The following is a 20,096-nucleotide window of genomic DNA, read 5'->3' as shown; positions in this document are numbered from 1 at the left end:
TACCCATTGATTTAATAAATGACCACAACAGACTGATGGTTTGTACACCTTTAATAAATAAAAAAAATCCTTAAATGTTGTATATTAAAAGTAGGATGAAGGTAATCTATAAGCATGTAGTAAAATGTTTTTGAGGGTTTTGAATGAGCAGCAGTTGTGTCTGAACAGTTTGGCTGCGTTATACCTTGTATTAATAACCTGCTATAGTATTTAATGGTGTGAGGAGAACATTAAACTTGATATTATTATCTCTAAGCAACCACATTGCTTAGCTAAGCCTTAAGTATTAAATTCAAGTATTAATATTATCATGATGTATTTCTTAAATGCTGTCGTGTTATTAATTTTAATTAACATTATTTTTGAATATTGTTTATGTATATTTGTTTGGTTTTTAATGAACGTTAATAGTTATGCTTATAAAATTATGTTAGCCTGTAACGTTACCTAATTTTAGATCAAACTGACACGTCTTTAGAAAAAGACCGGAATAAAAACAAACCATTATGTCAGTAACCGTCCACGCACTAAACTTTGTAAATGTGTTAATCTGCAAATATTTTCAACCAAGATAATTTTCCCACTAAGCCATTATGGTCATCAAACTATTTTCTATGCCCGTAACTGGCTAATATCCCGAGCTCGCTAATCATTCCGCTTCCTACGCCTTTGACGCCAACACAAAATAAAGCCCACAAATACTCCCTCACAAGCGACTTCCAATGCGTTAAACAAAAGCAAAATCACTCATTTGGTTTTATGCAACACGGTCTAGTTTTCAAATCGCCAACGCGAAGAGAAAATACAGTTTGCGGGCCTGCCAAAAGAGCCAGACTGCGGCCACCTGTCTGAGACTCCTTCCGCGTTTTCCTGCGGCTCCGAGGCAGTGACGTGCGCCTCTGAAGGCGGTGTAATCTCCGGCGGAGCTGGAGGCTGCAGTGCCGCGGAGCGCATCAGACTCGGCCCCTCCCCTCCGCGCTCCGCGGCGGCCCGCCCTGCTCACACAAGAGCCCCGTCTGCGCTCTGGCCGAGTCTGGGGAGGGAGACGGAAACCCGTGCGGCCTTGGAAACGAAACAAACAAAAAAAAATCACAAAAGGTAGGCCACCGTGTTTAACAGAATATCTACGTTTATATTTGTTCGATTAGCATCTGTTGCGATATCTTGGAGTGTGAGTGAAATACGCGTTTATCTGTTTGAGAGATTAGCGTCGTTGCAATGGCGCGTAGGCCTTTGTTAGCAGCGAGCCGCGGCCTTCAGAGGCCTAAAGTAGGCCGAGGAGACGAGACTCAAGACGCGCGTGACCGATTCATAAGCTACTAAAGATTACCGCGATGTTCAAAAGCATCACGCAAACAATAACTGTGTTGCAGGGCATATTGAGTGTAACTGTACGGACAATTAAGTATATATTTATGAGATTTGATGTATTCTTTTAATTAATTCAAAATGGCGATGATCGCGAAAGGGGCGTGTCTAAGATTTCTATTTCTTTAAGAGTGGGCGGGGCTTTTGTGCTACGCCCTTCTGACTGTCACAGGATTATGGGATTCATGGAAGCCTGTTTGCCGTGCAGCTGCTGTACTAAAAGTATAATCGGGTCATTCCTATTGTATAGTTATTTTTTAGCGCAGTAGCTTGGAAAATAACTCTGCTTTTGTTGTTATTTAAAGAATTTATAGCTAAGGGTGCTCTAGACTTTCAGAAATATTCACTGGTCGTGATCAGGTACTTGGATGTATTAGTAATTTGATTTTTTTTTTTAATCTGATTTAATAAATTCCATTATAAATAATTTCTTTTATGCATTATTTGATGTAATATGAAGTTACATTTTATAATTATTTTTATTTTATGGCCTATAACTTTGACCATTATAAACATTCTACACAATTTTGTCAGAATAAAGTAAAACTAGTGCTGTATATCCAAAATTATGTTTGCATAATATATTTGTCTGTGTATATATTAATATAATTTACATCTAAATATATAAACTATATATTTTTCTTAAGTACATGCATTTATATATACATAATATACATCACAATATTATAATGCATAGTATGAAGGATAGATATTCATTTTGAGATATGCTAAAGCTTACATTTAACCATGTTGTTAAATTTAAATGAAATGATTTATCATTTAACTCTTAAAAAAAAAAGAATATATATATATATATATATATATATATATATATATATATATATATATATATATATATATATATATATGTGTGTATGTATATGTGTGTGTGTGTGTATGTTTAATCCAATTCTGACAAAGTATTATATAATGCTGTTTTTAGGTTGTGACTCAGTCTCTTACACAAATGAGACTTTCAAGTTCGTATTGTGTTGATGGTTTTATTTGCATTTCCATTTTGTTCCTGTAGGTCTTATATTATGCAGATGACCGTCGGAGACAATGGATGAAGATTCCCATGAGCCCAAGATCATATTCCATGGGACAGGTAAACAAACAACGACTGATGAAAACTCTCAGATTGGTGTTTTATGAGTGTATTTATGCATGAATTCTACATGTAGAGGTTGAAGGAGAAGACGACGAGGTGGTGGTAGAACTGCAGGAGACGGTTCTGGTGTCTGACGTGGAGGGTGAGAAGATCGCGGTGCACGGCCTCGCCCATGAGGAGCTGGTAATCCAGGAAGCGATCGAGGATGTGGTGGCGGAGTACGTGTCCTGCACAGATGAAGACGAAGAGCTTGGCACCATTGCTGTGGAGACCTGTGTGATGTCACCCGATGATGTGGCTCTGGAGGAGGAAGGACTGGAAGTTGATGTGGTGACTGACGCTAGAGTACAGGAGGATCCTGACACCTGTGGAGACTACCTCATGATCTCTTGTGAGTGGCTTCAGCCAATAAGAATAGAGCATTTGTTGGAAAGGATATTAATGACTCATTGTTGCTTGACGATAGTAAACAGTCTATGTTTAAGGTGCAGCTACATGCATTGTTGTTCGGCACTTCATCGTAAGTTAAATCAAGTCATTAAAAAAGGGAAGAATAAAAGATTTCCTCTCGTAATTTTTACAACGGGGGTTAAATTTGATTGATTTTGCTGTGTTGACTAACAGAAAGCTGCTTAGTTTGGAAGTGACTTTTGTGCTTCATGCATCGCAACACTATAGATATGTCCTTAAAATGTCGCCCAAGTTTTGCTGTGACGCACCTTACTGTATCACTTATGATTATTTGAGATGTAAAACATATTGGTACCATATCAGTTATTGCCCATTTTCTTCGTATTATTACTATAATTCAGATATTAATTTAATGGAATATTACTTTGTTACACATTCGTTATTCATTTCATTAATGTTAATTATATAACTTTGCATGCTCATTTGCTCTAGTTTTACATTTAGATTATATTTGCCATCATCTAAACTAAAGCTTACTTGAAGTTAATAAAAAAAAATACTAGTAATGTAATAACACTCTTAAATCTTAACTTTAGTAAATTTCCATTGCATATAATATATTATAATATTGTGAAGCCTGAATTCACTTTATTGTGTATCACTTAAAATAACTGATTGTTGTTGTTAATATTTTTCGATTTCTTTTGTTTAGATAAAGTAGTATAGAATCTTATCAATATTTATCAATTATTGGTCATACTATCAAAATAATTATCAGAATATTCATTGCATAAACCAAAAAACAATTGCAATATATAAACTTACATTTACATACAGTGTTGCTGGATTAAAAAGTCATAATAGTAAGATAATATGTTGCAATCACATTTTATATTTTCATTCCTGTAGCAAACTACTGTTATTGTAAAAGTTAATGATTTATTAAACACAAGTTCTTTTTATTATATTTCTGTTGCTGTGGTTTAAAGATAACACTTTGTTGTTGAATGTGTGGTGAACATAAAGCATGATTTTTCTGCTTTATTCTTTACATCATTTAATGATACAGTATCCAGTACGCAAGAACATGGATGTTGCTTGTTTGTCACCACCTGCTTGTCTTGATTTCATTTCAGTGGATGAGGCTGGAAAGGTGGTTTCTGATGAGGATGCTAAAGTTACTATTGAGGGCCCTTTAGAAGACCCAGAGGATGTGGAGAAGGATGATGAGGGTCAAGAGGTCATCAAAGTGTACATCATCAAGGCTCATCCAGAGGAGGAAGACTTGGGTATGTTTGAACTCTTCAAGTCTCTCTTAAACTTCATTAAAGAGTTTTTCAAACACATTTCATTTTAGTGTTTATACAGTGCCCTCCACTAATATAAGCTCCCTTGGTAAGTATGAACAAAACTGGATGTGAAAAATCAGCATATTGATCTTTTTGAGCTTTCATTGAAAAAATTCACAAAACAAATAACCTTTAATTGAAGTAAACTGGTTGAAAAGTGTGGGGGGGGGTCTTTTTTTTTTCTCCAATGCATGTTGGTCACAATAATTGGCACCCCTAGATATTCGTATGAGGAACATATCTCATATATGAACATGAGATTGTCTAGCCATGACTTCCTGTTCCACAGAAATATAAGTATGAGGAACACCAAGCCAAATTCCCTCAAAATCATCCTTTGCAATGATTAAAGACAAAGAATACAGTTCTGGTGTACTGAACAAGATGGCTGTGCTTCAAAAAATAGGAAGTGGCTGTAAGAAAAGAGTTAAAGCATTGAAAATCCTCATTTCCACCATCAGGGCAATAATTAATAAGTTCCAATCAACTAAAGATGCTACAAATCTGCCTGGAAGAGGATGTGTGTCTATATCGTCCTGATGCACGGTGAGGAGGAGAGTTTGAGCGGCCAAAGACTCTCCAAGAATCACAGCTGGAGAATTGCAGAGCATAGTTGAGTCTTGGGGTCAGAAAGCCTAAAAAAATATATCAAACAGTCTCTATATGACCACATGTTGTTCGAGAGGGTTTCAAGAAAAAACTCCTGGCTCATTCAAAAACAAACTCTAGCATATTGAGTTCTCAGACACGACTGGAACTTCAAACAACATTGATTTCTATGGTCAGATGAAACTAAAAAAAAAGAGTTTTTAACAGTAAACACTCAAGATGGGTTTAGTACAAACAGGGATAAAAAAAAAAAGTACCCCATGTCCATGTTTAAATAATGTTATGGGCCTGTTTTTCTGCTGGAGATCCTGGACGAGATCCTCTCATTTGCACAGGTTAGTGCAAGTGAGATCAAGGTCTCCGTCCTCGGAACCTGACTGCATCTTTAAGAAATCTTATAATGGACCATGTTTTGATCTTCCATCAGGAGAAGAATCCAAAACAAACATAAAGAAAAAAATATTGTCACTGAGCACAGAATGAAGCTTCTGCCATGGCTGTCCCAGTCCTCTGACCTGAACTCTGTAGACAATGAGTGGGGTGAGCTGAAGAGAAGCAGCACCAACATGGAGCTGTGAATCTGAAGGATCTGGAGAGATTCTGGATGAAATGGTCTCTGATCTCTTTATCGGGTGTTCTCCAAACTCTTCAGGCATTACAGAGAAAACTCAAGCTGTTACCTTGGGAAAAAGACGTTGCAGTAATAGGGTGCAAATAATTGCGGCCAACATGAATTAGAAAAAACATTTCACAATAAGACCCCCCGCCCAATTTCAGTTGTTTCATTTCAAGGTCAGAATTTTTTATTTTTTTTACTGAAAGATCAAAAGGACAAAGAATGCAGATTTTATTTTTATAGCTGCCTTTGCTCATATTTACCAAGGGTGCCAATATTCATGGAGGGCACAGATATATTTGGTGTTTATTGATTTATGGATCATTTACAGGAGGCACTGTTGACATAGGAGACACAGAGCTTGATGTAGATGAAACCGTGGAGCTGGTGGATGCCTCTGGAATGCCGATAAGAGAAAAGATGGTGTACATGTCAGTGGGTGAAGCCAGTCAAAACCAGAATGACATCAGTGAGTCCCTTTACTGGCGGTTTGTCGTGAAAGTGTTTTCTTCAATTGAAACTCTGGGTTTTTTCCTCAAACAGATGTGGCTAAAATCACAGACGAGGTCTACATGGAAGTGGTGGTGGGGGGTGAGGACCCTGGAAATGTTCAGCGGACGATTGACAATGCATCGCTCAGCAGAGACTTCATGCCTGTGGCTTGGGCAGCTGCTTACAGTTAGTCAACCACATACACATTTTTGGTTCTATTCAAAAGATGCATAGTGCATTTTATTTTATTCCACAATCAATAATTTGTGCAGTTAATTATAAAGAAATATGCACGTGTCCTATTATTCTCCTAAATTGTCTCCTAAATTATTTGTACATTAGCTAATAAGAGTAAGCTAATTTGTATCTAAAGCAATCTTTTCTAAATTAATTTGAGTCAATTTTGATAAATTGACAGGATTCCTAATAGACTTAGAGTCTTTATGCAAACAACCAAATTCGTCACTGAGATGAGTTGTAGTTTATTAATCGAACCCTTTGTAATCCACATATCTCTTTAATCTGCAGTACAAGATAGCTTCTCATTCTAATCTTTAAATATGGTGTAATGTCCGTCAGGTGGGGACGAGAGTGAAAGCGGTGAGAACAGGAATGGAGCAGCAAGTGCTTTGCTGCACGTTGATGAGTCCGATATGATCGAAAGAGTGAGTCGTCAGCGAAGCAAGAACAAGAGCAAGAAACGCTCTGAACGTCGTCACGTTCAGACAGGTGCATCTCTCGTTACATTTTCATAGATTAAATTATATACATCGCAATTTATGTAACATTTTAAATGTATATGTTTTAAACGCAAAACATTTTTTTTTATATTATCACCAGTCAAAAGGTCAGTATGTGTTTTTTTTTTTTAATTAAAGAAATTAAAATAACTTAATATTTTAAATACAGTTACAGTCCATTGTTGCAAAAGATTTGTATTTAAGATAAATGTTGTTTTGAACTGGCTGCAAAAAAAACAGCTTTGCTATCATAGTAAATTATATTTTAAAATAGAATACAGTTTTGCTGAATTTGATTATTTCATAGTATATTACTGTTTTTACTGTATTTTTTTGATTAATAAATGCAGCTTTGGTGAGTAGAAGAGAATTGGTTGTAAAAAATCTTTCCCCTACCCCTCAAACCAAAAGAGAATCAAGACACCTCTGTCCCTTCACGTGAAAGCACGAAACAGAGGGGTGGGGGTGAGTGTAGGGGTAAGGGGTAGAAATGAGATCGGGCCTTATTTTAGCATTTAAAAAATCGTACAGACCCAAAAATCTTCCAACTATAGCATATATTATAATCATTTTGGTTTACTTTTTCAACTTTAGCAATCATCATTGGACCCTACGGCCAGCCTCTTACAGTGTACCCTTGCATGCTGTGTGGGAAGAAGTTCAAGTCGCGTGGTTTCCTCAAGCGCCACACCAAGAATCACCATCAGGATGTCGTGAACCGAAAGAAATACCAGTGCACGGACTGCGACTTCACCACAAACAAAAAAGCCAGTCTCCACAACCACATGGAGATCCACACCCTCAGCAGTAAAGCCCCGTTTGAGTGTGAAGCCTGCGGGAAAGAGTTCCACCAGCAGGCGGCGCTGTTCTCCCACCGTCTGCAGCACCACCACCGAGAATCCAAGCTTCAGATCCCGCCACCCACCACCAAAATGCACGAATGCAAGTTCTGCGAATACGAGACGGCAGAACAAGGACTTCTAAACCGACACCTCCTCGCCGTTCACAGCAAGAACTTCCCGCATATCTGCGTGGAGTGTGGGAAGGGTTTCCGGCATCCTTCAGAGCTGAAAAAACACATGCGAACCCACACCGGCGAAAAACCGTACTCCTGCCTCTACTGCGACTACAAATCAGCCGACTCGTCCAACTTAAAAACGCACATCAAGACCAAGCATAGCAAAGAGATGCCCTTCAAGTGTGACCGCTGTTTCCAGACGTTTGCCGAACCTGACGAGCTGTTCCAACACGCACTGACACACGAGGAGTCCAAAACACACCACTGCACCCACTGTGACCATAAAAGCTCCAATTCCAGTGACCTGAAGCGCCACATCATTTCAGTTCACACCAAAGACTACCCGCATAAATGTGAAGTCTGTGGAAAAGGCTTCCACCGGCCGTCCGAGCTCAAAAAGCACTCGGCCGCTCATAAGGTGAAGAAGTTACACCAGTGCAGGCATTGCAACTTCAAAATCGCTGATCCGTTTGTCCTCAGTCGGCATATTTTGTCAGCGCACACCAAGGAGCAGCAGGCATTTCCTGACAAAAAGGGTCTTAAGAAGACGAGTGTACTCGGTGCTCACGGAGGTAGGAAGATTTTGGGCGGTGCCAGTTTGTCCAAGGGCCACCGGGAGCGCCGGCTGTACCAATGCCACTATTGCGACTACAGCACGGGCGACGCGTCTGGTTTCAAGAGGCACGTGATCTCCATTCACACCAAAGACTATCCTCACCGGTGTGACATCTGCTCGAAAGGCTTCCGCAGACCGTCGGAGAAGAACCAGCACATAATGCGGCATCATAAAGACCTAATGCCTACCATGTGACCTTTGCAAACAGAAAGCCATTAGGAAAAGCTCAGTTCTGATGTAGCTGTGGTCTTCAGGGCCGTTAGAAGGCCAACTCGAGGCTTTTTCGGACCCTGATAGTACAGACAGGCTGAAAGTGAAAGAAAATAGAGAGGAAAAACAACCATCCAATGAGTCCAGTTGCAAGTTTCACTGCTCGCATTGTCAGTGTTCTTGTTTTTTAAGTTAAAATAACCATTCTTGATCAGCTGACCAGCTTTATATCACTATGAAAATCGATCAACTTGCATAATAATCCATCAAAGGTGGATGACATACATGCCGTGAAGTTTTATGTTGGAGCATCTGGTTATACATTTGTTTTATGACTCCTTTATTGCATGTTACAACAAAACATGTTTGAACAGCTTTGGTGATTGTTGCGTGTACAAGTACAAACATTTTGGGACTAGCCTTGAAGATGTCCGTTGTCATTAAAGTACGGTGCTAATGCTTTATCGACCAGCTTCAGATGAGCAGAATGTCTAGTTAAAGTGAACTGAAAAATGCCATGGCTGCTAAAAATGTGTTTTAATTTCAGAAAGAAAAAAAAAGAAGCTATTCAGACCAGATGTACGCTTTTGGGAAACCGATCTTTTATTTAGGTTTTCTGGACGAAATGCATGAACAACATTGGTGCATTAATTTACTAATATCAGCTGTTATTTAAGAAAGAAAACAAATTTAATTACTTGGTAGTATTGCCAATAAAAATCATATTCCAAATAGTACTCAACTCAGAAGAGATCTTGAGGTTTATTCCGAGTGTGCAGAAATTAAATCAGGCCGAATGGCTGGTTAATCGAAATACGATTTTATTTAAACGCTAGTATGTTTGGCGTTTGGTCTGTTTGTTGTAAAACTCCCCCTCAAATTATCATTCTTATGATTATTATTATTTAGACGTTTAGGGTACATTTTATTTTTTACACAGATACTGAAAATGTATAATTTGGAATAAAGAGATTCTAAAAAAAAAAACCTGTTATGTTGTGTGTATATGAAATATTTGTAAATACAGAAGAAATAAACAGTATTTTGTGTCCAAAATGTTTTTCAGTTTATTATATTTTTTGATGATGAAATGCAAATGGTTAATCTGAATAATCACACCAAATTTTGTCATTTGTAAACCAATTTTAATCTAAGAGCAGTAAACAAAAGCACCAGAGACAAAAATGAAAGAGGATTGGGAGGATCTTTAGATATGCTCTGTAGTTGTAAATTGGATTGTCATTGTTAGCACAACCTAATGTTTAAAAAGAAAAACTTATGCTTCTATACACTAAGAAAGAGGTGAAAACCAAGCAGACAGAAGGCCAGCAAATTCACATCTGTTTTTAGGTGAAGTGATCGGACCAGCAGGAGATGTCTTGTGTCTTTTTTTGGTTGTTTTGGATGAGATCCTTAGGCAGCTGAGCACTCTCCTGTAGAATAGTAGGTATAAAGTTAGCAAACATTTCATAATACGAGACATTTGCCATTTGATTAAAATCTTAAAATGTACCATTTGGTGGCAGTATGGCAATGTTTTCCTCAAGGACGCCAGTGTCCAGAGAGAACTGCCTGAACTTCTCCTTCAAGTCGTCAGAAATTTCGGTGGTACGACCTGTTAATGACACATTCAGAGTCAGTTTAGCATTTAGTCATTAAAACTTTACAGCTAAATTGTGTCTTTTAGACAAATGGAGCTCTTACTCAAGAGTTTGTTGAGAACCTCAGAAACGCCTCCCTTGGTCTTGATCATGTGCACGAGAGCGTACTCGTCGAATTTGGCTTCAACCACACGCATGTCATTGTCATTTCCCCAACCTGAAAAAAAAATTGAGCACATTTAGGCCAAAGGAACAACAGTCTGACTGTTAGTAGAGCATTAGTAGACTTACGCTGGCTGTGGAAGACGAAACGTCCTGGCGTCTCGGTTTTCTTGGCGAGGTGTGTCATTCTCCAGCAGGAACCATCACGTCTGAGAAACAAATGAAGCAATCAAAGTTATTCTTCAGTAATTATGAGAACATTTATCAAAACTCTTTAAACAATCCCTAGGTTGAGCTTACTTCAGGTTAGTGCAAGTGAGATCAAGGTCTCCGCCCTCGGTAGGCACCATCATGGCAGTTCCCATCTTCATGTCAGCCTTGTGACTGACAAACCATTTCGCATTTGTAGCAAAGCCAATGAGATACCACTTTCCTCCCATCTGCAAAGAATATAACTATTTTAGACAAACATTCTTAAAAATAATGATTTCAAAATGTTTTTACAGTGACGCCAAGAAAAAAAAGTGGTTTCCTGAAGAGCCTTCACTTAAAAGAACCATTTTCTTGCTGCTAAGAACATTGTAACTTTTTTCCACTATGAAGAATGGAAAGATTCCACTGGAAGGTTCTTCATTTTACCATTAATAGCATTAAAGAGAAAATCTAACCCTGAGAATATCCCTAACATTCACTGATAACATGCAGATGCTTTAGTATTTTACAGTAAAACTGCATGGTAAATGCCTGTATATTTTAGTTTCTACCTTTTCCAGGTTGAAGTCAGTCATGGGCATGACATCAGCAGAAGTGAACACTGCACAGAGCAGAACGCACAGCATCTTCAGAACACCAGTCATCATGGCTGTGGAAGTGTAGGTTCTCTCTCCGTATGTAGTTCAGAAGACAAAGTTGGCTGTGTAGAGGACACGGAAGGCAGCCCCTTTTTTATCCTCAGATTTGAGCCCCCCTCCCAAACCCTCCTTCCTTGAGTCCCTCCCTCCTCTGAAGACACAGCATAGTTGTTACACAACTTGCAACATGCACGTGTGGATTTTTCCAGGTATATGTGGGTGTTTGAAGCTTTTTATATATATACTAATGTCCCTTTTTTGGCTTTCATGCAATACATGTTTCTTATTGCTCATCCATGATGCAATTATTTGACCAATATACAGTAAATACTGTGAAATATGATTCAAAACAGCAGTTTTTTATACTTTCACATGTCATTTATTCTTGTGATGGTAAAGCTGAATCTTCTCCAGTCTTCAGTGTTACATGATCCCTCAGATTTGCTGTTATTATTATCAGAGTTTAACTCTAGTTTAAACCATTTTTCAGGAGTCCTCTCTGAATAGAAAGTTCAAAAGAACAGCATTCATTCGAAACAGAAATGTTTTGTAGCATTATCAATGTCTGTACTGTCACTTTTGATCAATTTAAAGCAAGCTTGTTGAATAAAAGTGTGTGTGTGTGTGTGTATATATATATATATATATATATATATATATATATATATATATATAATCTTACTGACCCCAAACTTCTGATAGGTAGTGTAGATTGGAGATGATGTTAGGTCCAATAGACTAAAGAATCATGTTTAATCAAATGTAGGCTAATGCAAAATATCAAAATGCATTTTATTGCCTAATGAAGCTCTTGTGCAGCTTAAAGCAAATTTGAGTTCATGAACTAGTTGAGTTCAAACTAGTTCATTTCTGTGTTAGATGTTTTTTCATAAGAAAATGATTACCTTTGGATATTTTTTGGAATGTTGGAGATGTAACATGTTTACCCCTTGTGTTGTGTAACTCTGAAAGGGTGGGCAGGCAGAGTCTTGTTTTGAGAGTTATATCACAAACCACACTAACTTCATCAAGATGCCTTTGCCTTGTTTTATAAGCCTACATTTTTGCCTACATTTTTGTTATATATAAAATCACCAGTTCTGTTACTAATTAGCAAGGATGCAACCCAAATAAAGATTGGGGGGATGCACTTTACTCAGTATCTACTGGTTTCTATTAGACTATACTGAATGCTATAGTTCATGGTAAAAAAAAAAAAAAACTCATTTTAAAACACACACAATCTTAAAATTATAAAATAGCTTTATTGGTGCAATTCTTAGCACAACACTTTCTCAAAGTGCTCACAAGATGCTGGCCAGTCAGTCTTAGGTTAGATCTGGTGGACAAAGCAATGATTGTGTTGTGTTAGTTTGTAAGGCAAAAATAGAGATTATACAAATGTATACAGTTTCATTGTGTTACAAAACCTTATTTAAGCTTATGCAAGTTTAGCAACACATGCCTTTCAAACAGAAAACGTGATTCTAACAAAAGCAAGAGATAAACAAATGGCCGGATTGGCTCTTTTTGTAAGATGAAAAAAACTCTTTCAGCCAATCGGTAGCTAAATGTTGCCTAACACCGAGCAACGCCACAGAGCAATACTTTTAGCGAATCGGTTCGTTTAAATGATTCACATGAATCGGTTCGTAGAACTCCTAGCTGGATTTGACGTGTTATTGCACGTAGTGAAATAATTAATCAGTTAAACATCATTGAACATCGAATACTTTTTTATGTTGTGTCAGTGATTTCCATTAGCTACTGTGTCGAGTATTAATTATACGCTCTGCGAATCGTTATTACAAAATAACGACTCGTGCGCCAATATGACATTAGAATCAGCTGTGCGATGCTTAGAATGCTATTAAATTACTTAACAATATACGTGTCTTTCTCTAAAGACAGTTAATTAAACATTAAGTCAATGTTAAAACAAACAAATGTGACTAGCTCTTACCCAGGACCTTTTCAGTGGTCTCGCAGAACCCTGGAAAAGAGTCTCGAGTTAATTCTTTTTTTTTTTTTTTTGTTTTTTTTTTTTAGTGTTTAATTATAATTTGTGCATTGTCTCACCATAGTCAGGATACTGGAAAATGACGTCCAATCCCAAATTAAATGTCTTTGCACGATCCTCAAATTTATCCACTATTTTATCAGGCACTTCACTGGAACGTCCTTTCAAACGAAATACATTTTGGATTAAAACAGTACACTTTTTATTCTGACACTTAAGAATGGGTTTGAGAAGTTTAAAATAGAGGCTAGAACACCTACCATACAGTTTCATAGTTATTTTCCCTGCTCTTTTAAAAACCACCGTAGCATAGGAGCTGTAGTCTGTCTCAAGCACCATTATGTCCACATTCTCAGCAGGTCTCTTACCTGCATAAAGAATTTGACATCATTGAACGCCAATCAATCAACAAATATATACTTAGTGGAACTCTCTTTTGATACCCGAGTGAACCGGATGGCTATGAAAATAAAAAATGTTATCTATAAAGCATCATTAGCATTATAGCATAATTTGCAAACATGTTGTAAATGGAATAACATACATACTCTAAGTGTGTCTAAAGTGATAAAATACATGCTGGATCTAATGCATTTGTCCACAGAAACCCCTTATTTTAGTGTCCTTCAAATAAATGTTACATGCACTTTAGTAATAGCAGTTCTATTCCGAAGATTTTAGCATGGTAATGGACAATGTTAATGCATTTGGTCTTGGGCATAAGAGTCATGTTATATTTGATTTATTCTGAACTCCTCTGAAATCATTAGGACTAGTAGATTAAGTGAATTCTGGTATTACCAAAAATCTGTGACCTTTTGATTTCTGTCTATGATTGACTTAGCAGGTTGCAGCTGCATGACTAAGGAAAATATACTTTTTGTTTGAGTGAGCAAGTGGCAACCGTCTTAAAGATATTAGCTCATTCTGAATCCTATGACTAAACTCAAGTGAGTTTGTGATCGAGAGACCTGTGCTGGCCACACAAGGCCATAAGTGACACTGGGTCCATAATGAACAAATAACTGAAAGAATGGGATGTCCAGATTAATCAAATATCTAAATTAATAAATAACCGATATTTGTGATGCAGTTTTAATTAGAAATACAGTCTAAAATGAATGATCACTTAAAATTGGAGTCAGATTCATCGCTGAGCTGGACTAAAATTGAAACTAAATCCTGATAAATTAAGTGAACTTTGCAGAAGTGCATGGAAGTAAACATTATATAACAGTATAACCTACGCACATTATATCTTTGCATATATAATAACCCATAGCAGATCTATACAGGTGGAGCTGGGGAAGGTGGAGGAACTCTGAAAGTGAGCTGGGAAGTGCTCTAGTGAAGGCTTACCTGTGATTTAAATGTAAAGCAGCCAACTCATACGAAACAACATGAACCAGACATTTTGTGCCAAGTAGTTTAATGCTGTGAATATCTTCAGTTTCCATTAACGACCCATCAGCTTGCCATTCTTGAGTTTCATGAAAGAACTTGGCATTAAAATGTTTGCATAATTATCTAACATTGAACCAAACCCTGAGCTCTATAGTTAGTATGTTAAGTGGCAGCTGTGCGTTAAAAGATTTTAATGCACAATGTGGAGGCTTAGAACCACTCGACACAAAGCAGCCATGCATTATTCCACTTATACCATGGTAATTTGCCAGCGGTGACAAATTAAAGCTCTTAATGATGTTTGGAGAGCAATATTTTACCAGAAGGGTAAAAATAACAGTTATGAACTGTTAACGCTAGCATTCTGTCTGTTTCAACAGAGACACAGAGATGAAATAGTGTGGTATGATCACATTTATTGGAGTGAATCATAGCAGTTATTTGAATTAATTAATTGATCAAGACAGAGTGAGAGAATGAGAGCTGAGTCTTTTCACAAAAAATTAAGCTGTGTTTAGTTACTTCAAAAACAAAGATTTTACCAGGAATATAATGTAGCGATCTATTGTATAAGCTTTTTTTATTAATAAAAGTCGCAGGGCACCTTTGACAACCAATTTCTCTGTGTTCAGTGCAGTCTGTGTGTGTGTGGGTTTGTGTGCATCAATTAAAGCAGTGCATTAATGCAGAACAGTGATTAAACTCACTTGGAACTACTTGTGCATTAAACAGTTTTAATGCATATCTGCCAGCCAATCAGAACCGACTATTCAGACAGGCCATGGTATAATTAATATAATTTTTTTTTTTTAAGTCTTTAAAATGACTTGTGAAGATAATGAAATCTATTTCAGCTATTGCATACCAATTGTCACTCCAGGTCAGGGAGCATTTCACAACAAAGGAGAGCCATCAATTTAGATAATGGTATGAATGACTTTGAACCCTTGTCTGTTGGTCAGTGCAGTTCAGTCCGCACCAGATACCTACCTTTGAGAAACAGTTGGCCAGGGGTCTTTGTTCTCATGTAGTTCTGCTTGATTTCCCAACATTCGAAATTGCTAACATGGGAAAAAAGCACAGTGAAAAATATATATATAATTTACAATTCTTAGTGATTTAAATATAAGGTAAAATGTCCATGTTAAAATTATTTTGACAAAGCAAGCTGTATCTTGACCATCCACTGTTTGCTTACATCAGCTGTAATTATATGAAAGTCTAGACAAGTTGCCAAAGGGGACTTTCTTAAAGTTGCATAAGAAATCATGGTGCAATTTAGTAGGCTAACACTCACGATATGATACTATCATCATATTTCTTAAAGATTCTCAAAATACTGTTTTGGAATGCTTGATTTATTAGTATAGAAGCATTTTAATGCCTAACGAACTTGTAATGCCTCAAAAAAGATCTTAATCTTGTTAGAGCAAATATTTTTTTCCATGTAGATTTTGGGCTTTTGTAGTTTTCATAGAGTGTTTTTTTTCCTCTTCTCAGAATAGTGGAATTAAGAAAACATCCAAACTACACTTCTTTTATTGCACTTTATCTGTTTGTATCTGTAGATTTCAATTACAGTTCATATCTTTTTTTCTAAGTATTTTTCTACTAAACTGAGGCCTTCTCCACTTCAGTAGCACTTACACCAAACATTACAGGTTTATTCCTATCTTTAATCTGAAGTTTTTTACAGGGGAGTTTTGTTTGATTTTAAACAACATTTCATTCCTAAAAAATGGTGAACATTTGTTTTTGATTTTTTTTTTTCTGGCTGTTGACAGACTTTCAGATTTAAAGAGCGATAAAAAGAGATGTCCGAATGTTTATCCAATGTTCAGATTTTTGCATGCAATTTAGTGCATATTTAATTAGATAATACCTCATTTGCATATGTAAACATAAGGTACCAGTAAAACTGTAATACAAAAAAAGTGTTTGCAGTTTTGTAATCAATAACCTAATATAATATACCTAATATAATATGGTGATATCTGTGATTTTTTATTTATTTTAGTAATTAAGGTATTTGGATACATCGAATCAGCTGGCAAGTGAGTAAAATGCTCCTCCTTGTGGCTGAAACAGGACTCACAGTTTCCTCACAGTGCTCACTGACACCTTTTCACCAGTGACAGTCCAAGTGGCAGTCGTGCTCTCCACCTTGAAGCCACTCTCCAGAAGATTCTGACACCGTGATGCCACAGTAAGAAGGTACCACTTCCCACTCATCTACAGAGAATGGGGTTTTAATCAGTGTTAAATCATAAACTGTGCGTGCATTTATGAAGAGACATATCTGCCTTCTTTCGAAACAACATTGGGCAAGATGAATGGCCTATCAATATGAATAAAACAAATTCACTTTTAGCCTATAAAATGATGCGTCTTTTTTATTCAGTGTTCCAAAACGATTTCACTTGATTGCTGTGACATGAAGGATGTTGAAATATACCTGATCAATGTTGATGTTCTGAGCTGGAGCTAGTTTTTCAATAACCTTCTCTGCCTCGGATTTCTTTGGCTTCGGTGGTGTTGGTCTAAAGCGTGTTTTTCGTGCCACGGCATGCTCCCAGAAACCGAGCCACGCGAGCACAAAGAACAATCGCAGCCAGAAGCGAATCATGAAATCGGTGGGTTTTTAACTTTGTTGCTTTACTTAAACGCTTTACACCCCAGTCTTCCCAAACAGCTCTGTTAGAAGTTTGCCAGTAAGAGCCAGTCAGCTGTCCAGTGTTGCCAAATACAGTTTAGGATGATGACCCTCTACTCAGGTTTATCATTAACTCATCGACAAACCCACACAAACACACATTTCTGACAGTGTTCACTTTAATACAACCTGATATGTCATTTACAGTAATTGTTTTTTGTTTGCTATAAAGTGTGTGTGCATTATCCGATTTTAATGTATTATAATAATACAAGATATCATAATGCAACATTACAGTGCACAGGAACTTTTAATTGACCACACTCTTTTTATTGCCATCTGGTTCCAATAAGATCCTTTAACATCCCTTCCAATAGGTTCTCTACAGTGGAAAAAGTTCTTTAGAATTTTAAAACGCTCTTTACACTAGGAAAAAAAGATATATTTTAAGAACTATTCATAGAAAGGTTCTATGAGAAATCCAAACTGCCGTTGCTGCTAAAACTAAAAGTGCACTATTCCTAAAACACAACCTCCAAAAAAATTTTTTCCACCAAAAACATTGTAAACTGTAACTCATAGCATACACCATGGACATGTGTTATTCAAATGCTATTTGTTTTCTTTATTTGCATGGAATAACTGTAAATGCAGATTTTTTTTTTTTTTTTTGCTGGATGTCTCTACATTATTTCTCTCTGGGCTTAAAGTTAAGAGCAACGCTGTTGATGCAGAATCGCTGGCCAGTCGGATCTGGACCATCATCAAAGACGTGTCCAAGATGGGCATCACACTATAAAATAAAATGACATGTTATAATGGTATCTGGCAACCTGAAAAAAAAAGGAGTGGAAATTTTACTATTTAGATTGTATGTTAGCAAAGAGCACAATGTAGGGTTTCCGAAAAAGCCAACACAGTTATTAAACCAGCTGACATCATTGTCCTGCACTCACATGTTTGCAGATAACCTCTGTTCCTGTGCAACCAAGTGAGTTGTCAGGGCGACGGACAATGTTGGCGTGACTCTCGTCTTTCTCCCATGTCCCGTGAGCCTCACAGAAGGACGGCCAACCAGTTCCTGAATCATATTTCGCTTCTGAGCTGTCGGAGGCAAAGGCAAAACTGTATTTATAATGGATTGTTTATATTTAATAGATTTAATATTCAATTTAATCATGTTACTCTTCATAACAATTTAAAAATGTAAAAGTGTCAACAAGTCTTTGAAGAGAATGACACAATTTGAATTGTATTTTGATTTAGGTTTTTTAAAATTCTTACCTAAAAAGAGGGGAGTCACAGCAAACACAGTGGTACATGCCCACCTCATTGTGATTCAGGTAGATACCGCTGAATGGCTATAAAATAAAAAAGTCTGTACTTGCATATATATTTTTTTCTCAAAGATATATTAAAGTAAATAGTGTGAGCTATATTATTTAAGCTACCAAATGAGCTATTTAAACATTATTATTGCTTTTTTAACTTACCACCTCTGTGCCTTTTTCTCTCGTAACAACATACTGTTCTGGAGTCAGTTTCCTCTGCCAATCTGTGGACTGGTCATAACGTGTCAATGACTGCAAACCTGTATTAACAGCCATAAAAGCAATACATATTTGTTCCAACACATATGTCTTAATAATGGATAATATGAATCTTACAATTTGTAAAGAATTGTTACAAATAAAAATCCACGTTTTTCTTCCTTATAACCTTTCTCTAATGAAAATGTTTCAAACAAAAATGTCTTGAGAATATTCTTTTAGCTAGTAGAAATTTTACATTCTATCATATTTGTGTTCTAAAATAACAGTTAAGTTTTTAATGACATCATTCTCTAGGCAGTAGAATCCTTTCTTTTGAGAAAACAACAACACAACATGAATTAGATGAGATTTCTGATATATTTTGTGGTATATATTTTGTGGTATTAGGTAAAAAAATCGAATAAATCACTTATACTATCTAATTACTTCAAATTACTGTCATATCTAAAAATTATATAGGGCATTTCTTTTTGATTTTGAGTAATATCCTGCGTCAGTGTTGTTTTATTTTTATTTTATTTATTTTTTTACATAGGCCTATTTATTTGAAAATGCATCACAGAAATACTTGCAGGCCTTTCTCAAAAGTCAACACTGTGTTTGAGTAATCAGGTCACGCATGCATGTTCTGAGCTACATGACTAGAATTACTGCACTTTGCACCGACTTACTAGATAACGCAATGGAATTGCAAAAAAAAATATGAATAAATAGCACAAAATACAATAATTGAAATAGAATGAAAATCCTGAGGTATTTCGTTTGTAAACACAATATAGATCGAGGATAAAAATCCCTACCTGTTGATGTAGACACCAGCCGAATCCCTACGAATATCCTCTTCTGAGGTAAAATTGATTTGACAGTCGCTCCGTTGGAAACGATAGAGGAGAAGCGAACTAGAAAACGCGACATTTTTCTTGACATATGGTTTCATCCAGTGGCCTGACTTTCTCTACTATTAGTTCACATAAGCTACCCCAAAAGACTGAAAAGAAGCTGAATTGAGCTCAGTGGTCTGCATTCCCCCCCTCACAACTCGAGCAGCGGAAACCTGTCACAATTCAGGCTTTATGGGTCACGGTCGACTGGCTGAAACTGAGCAAAGTTTGCAAATCTCCTCAATGGACTAACCGCATCATGCACGTCGAAGTTTATTAAAACGTGATTTTTGGGTTCCTTGTTTTCGGTCTTATCGGAATGTTTTCGCTCTTATCATATTTCATCGCAGACTTTGACCTTCCTATGGGAGATAAACGTGTACCGCCTTACTGTTTATTACAGTCAGAGATAATGTAACTAAGACTTGACC

At 36.8% G+C, this 20,096-nt stretch overlaps 4 protein-coding genes across 4 annotated transcripts; 1 reads left to right on the top strand and 3 right to left on the bottom strand.

Moving 5' to 3' along the window:
- Positions 1 to 429: 429 nt before the first annotated feature.
- On the top strand, positions 430 to 9,527 carry zfx (zinc finger protein X-linked). The gene is made up of 8 exons (XM_052596337.1): positions 430 to 1,098; positions 2,399 to 2,476; positions 2,553 to 2,870; positions 4,027 to 4,179; positions 5,796 to 5,933; positions 6,008 to 6,142; positions 6,536 to 6,685; positions 7,291 to 9,527. Exons 2-8 carry the CDS (start codon positions 2,431 to 2,433, stop codon positions 8,523 to 8,525), a joined length of 2,175 nt encoding a protein of 724 aa, XP_052452297.1. The 5' UTR covers positions 430 to 1,098; positions 2,399 to 2,430; the 3' UTR covers positions 8,526 to 9,527.
- A 136-nt stretch (positions 9,528 to 9,663) lies between these two features.
- LOC128013389 (lipocalin) lies at positions 9,664 to 11,236 on the bottom strand. Its single transcript, XM_052596345.1, has 6 exons — positions 11,068 to 11,236; positions 10,604 to 10,743; positions 10,433 to 10,512; positions 10,245 to 10,358; positions 10,054 to 10,155; positions 9,664 to 9,973 (listed from the first exon to the last, which is right to left on the bottom strand). The coding sequence occupies exons 1-6, from the start codon at positions 11,161 to 11,163 to the stop codon at positions 9,954 to 9,956; spliced, it is 552 nt and encodes a 183-aa protein (XP_052452305.1). The 5' UTR covers positions 11,164 to 11,236; the 3' UTR covers positions 9,664 to 9,953.
- A 1,163-nt stretch (positions 11,237 to 12,399) lies between these two features.
- Positions 12,400 to 17,315, bottom strand: c8g (complement component 8, gamma polypeptide). Its single transcript, XM_052595789.1, has 7 exons — positions 17,034 to 17,315; positions 16,674 to 16,810; positions 15,569 to 15,639; positions 13,435 to 13,542; positions 13,234 to 13,335; positions 13,118 to 13,147; positions 12,400 to 12,493 (listed from the first exon to the last, which is right to left on the bottom strand). The coding sequence occupies exons 1-7, from the start codon at positions 17,202 to 17,204 to the stop codon at positions 12,483 to 12,485; spliced, it is 630 nt and encodes a 209-aa protein (XP_052451749.1). The 5' UTR covers positions 17,205 to 17,315; the 3' UTR covers positions 12,400 to 12,482.
- Positions 17,316 to 17,392: 77 nt separating this feature from the next.
- msrb2 (methionine sulfoxide reductase B2) lies at positions 17,393 to 20,004 on the bottom strand. The gene is made up of 5 exons (XM_052595790.1): positions 19,585 to 20,004; positions 18,725 to 18,822; positions 18,516 to 18,592; positions 18,188 to 18,335; positions 17,393 to 18,024 (listed from the first exon to the last, which is right to left on the bottom strand). The coding sequence occupies exons 1-5, from the start codon at positions 19,709 to 19,711 to the stop codon at positions 17,920 to 17,922; spliced, it is 555 nt and encodes a 184-aa protein (XP_052451750.1). The 5' UTR covers positions 19,712 to 20,004; the 3' UTR covers positions 17,393 to 17,919.
- Positions 20,005 to 20,096: the final 92 nt, after the last annotated feature.

Source organism: Carassius gibelio, chromosome B24 (assembly GCF_023724105.1).
Source record: "Carassius gibelio isolate Cgi1373 ecotype wild population from Czech Republic chromosome B24, carGib1.2-hapl.c, whole genome shotgun sequence".
NCBI lineage: Eukaryota > Metazoa > Chordata > Actinopteri > Cypriniformes > Cyprinidae > Carassius > Carassius gibelio.
Note: the sequence above shows the minus strand (reverse complement) of the source record. Positions and strands in the feature narration are given on the sequence as shown.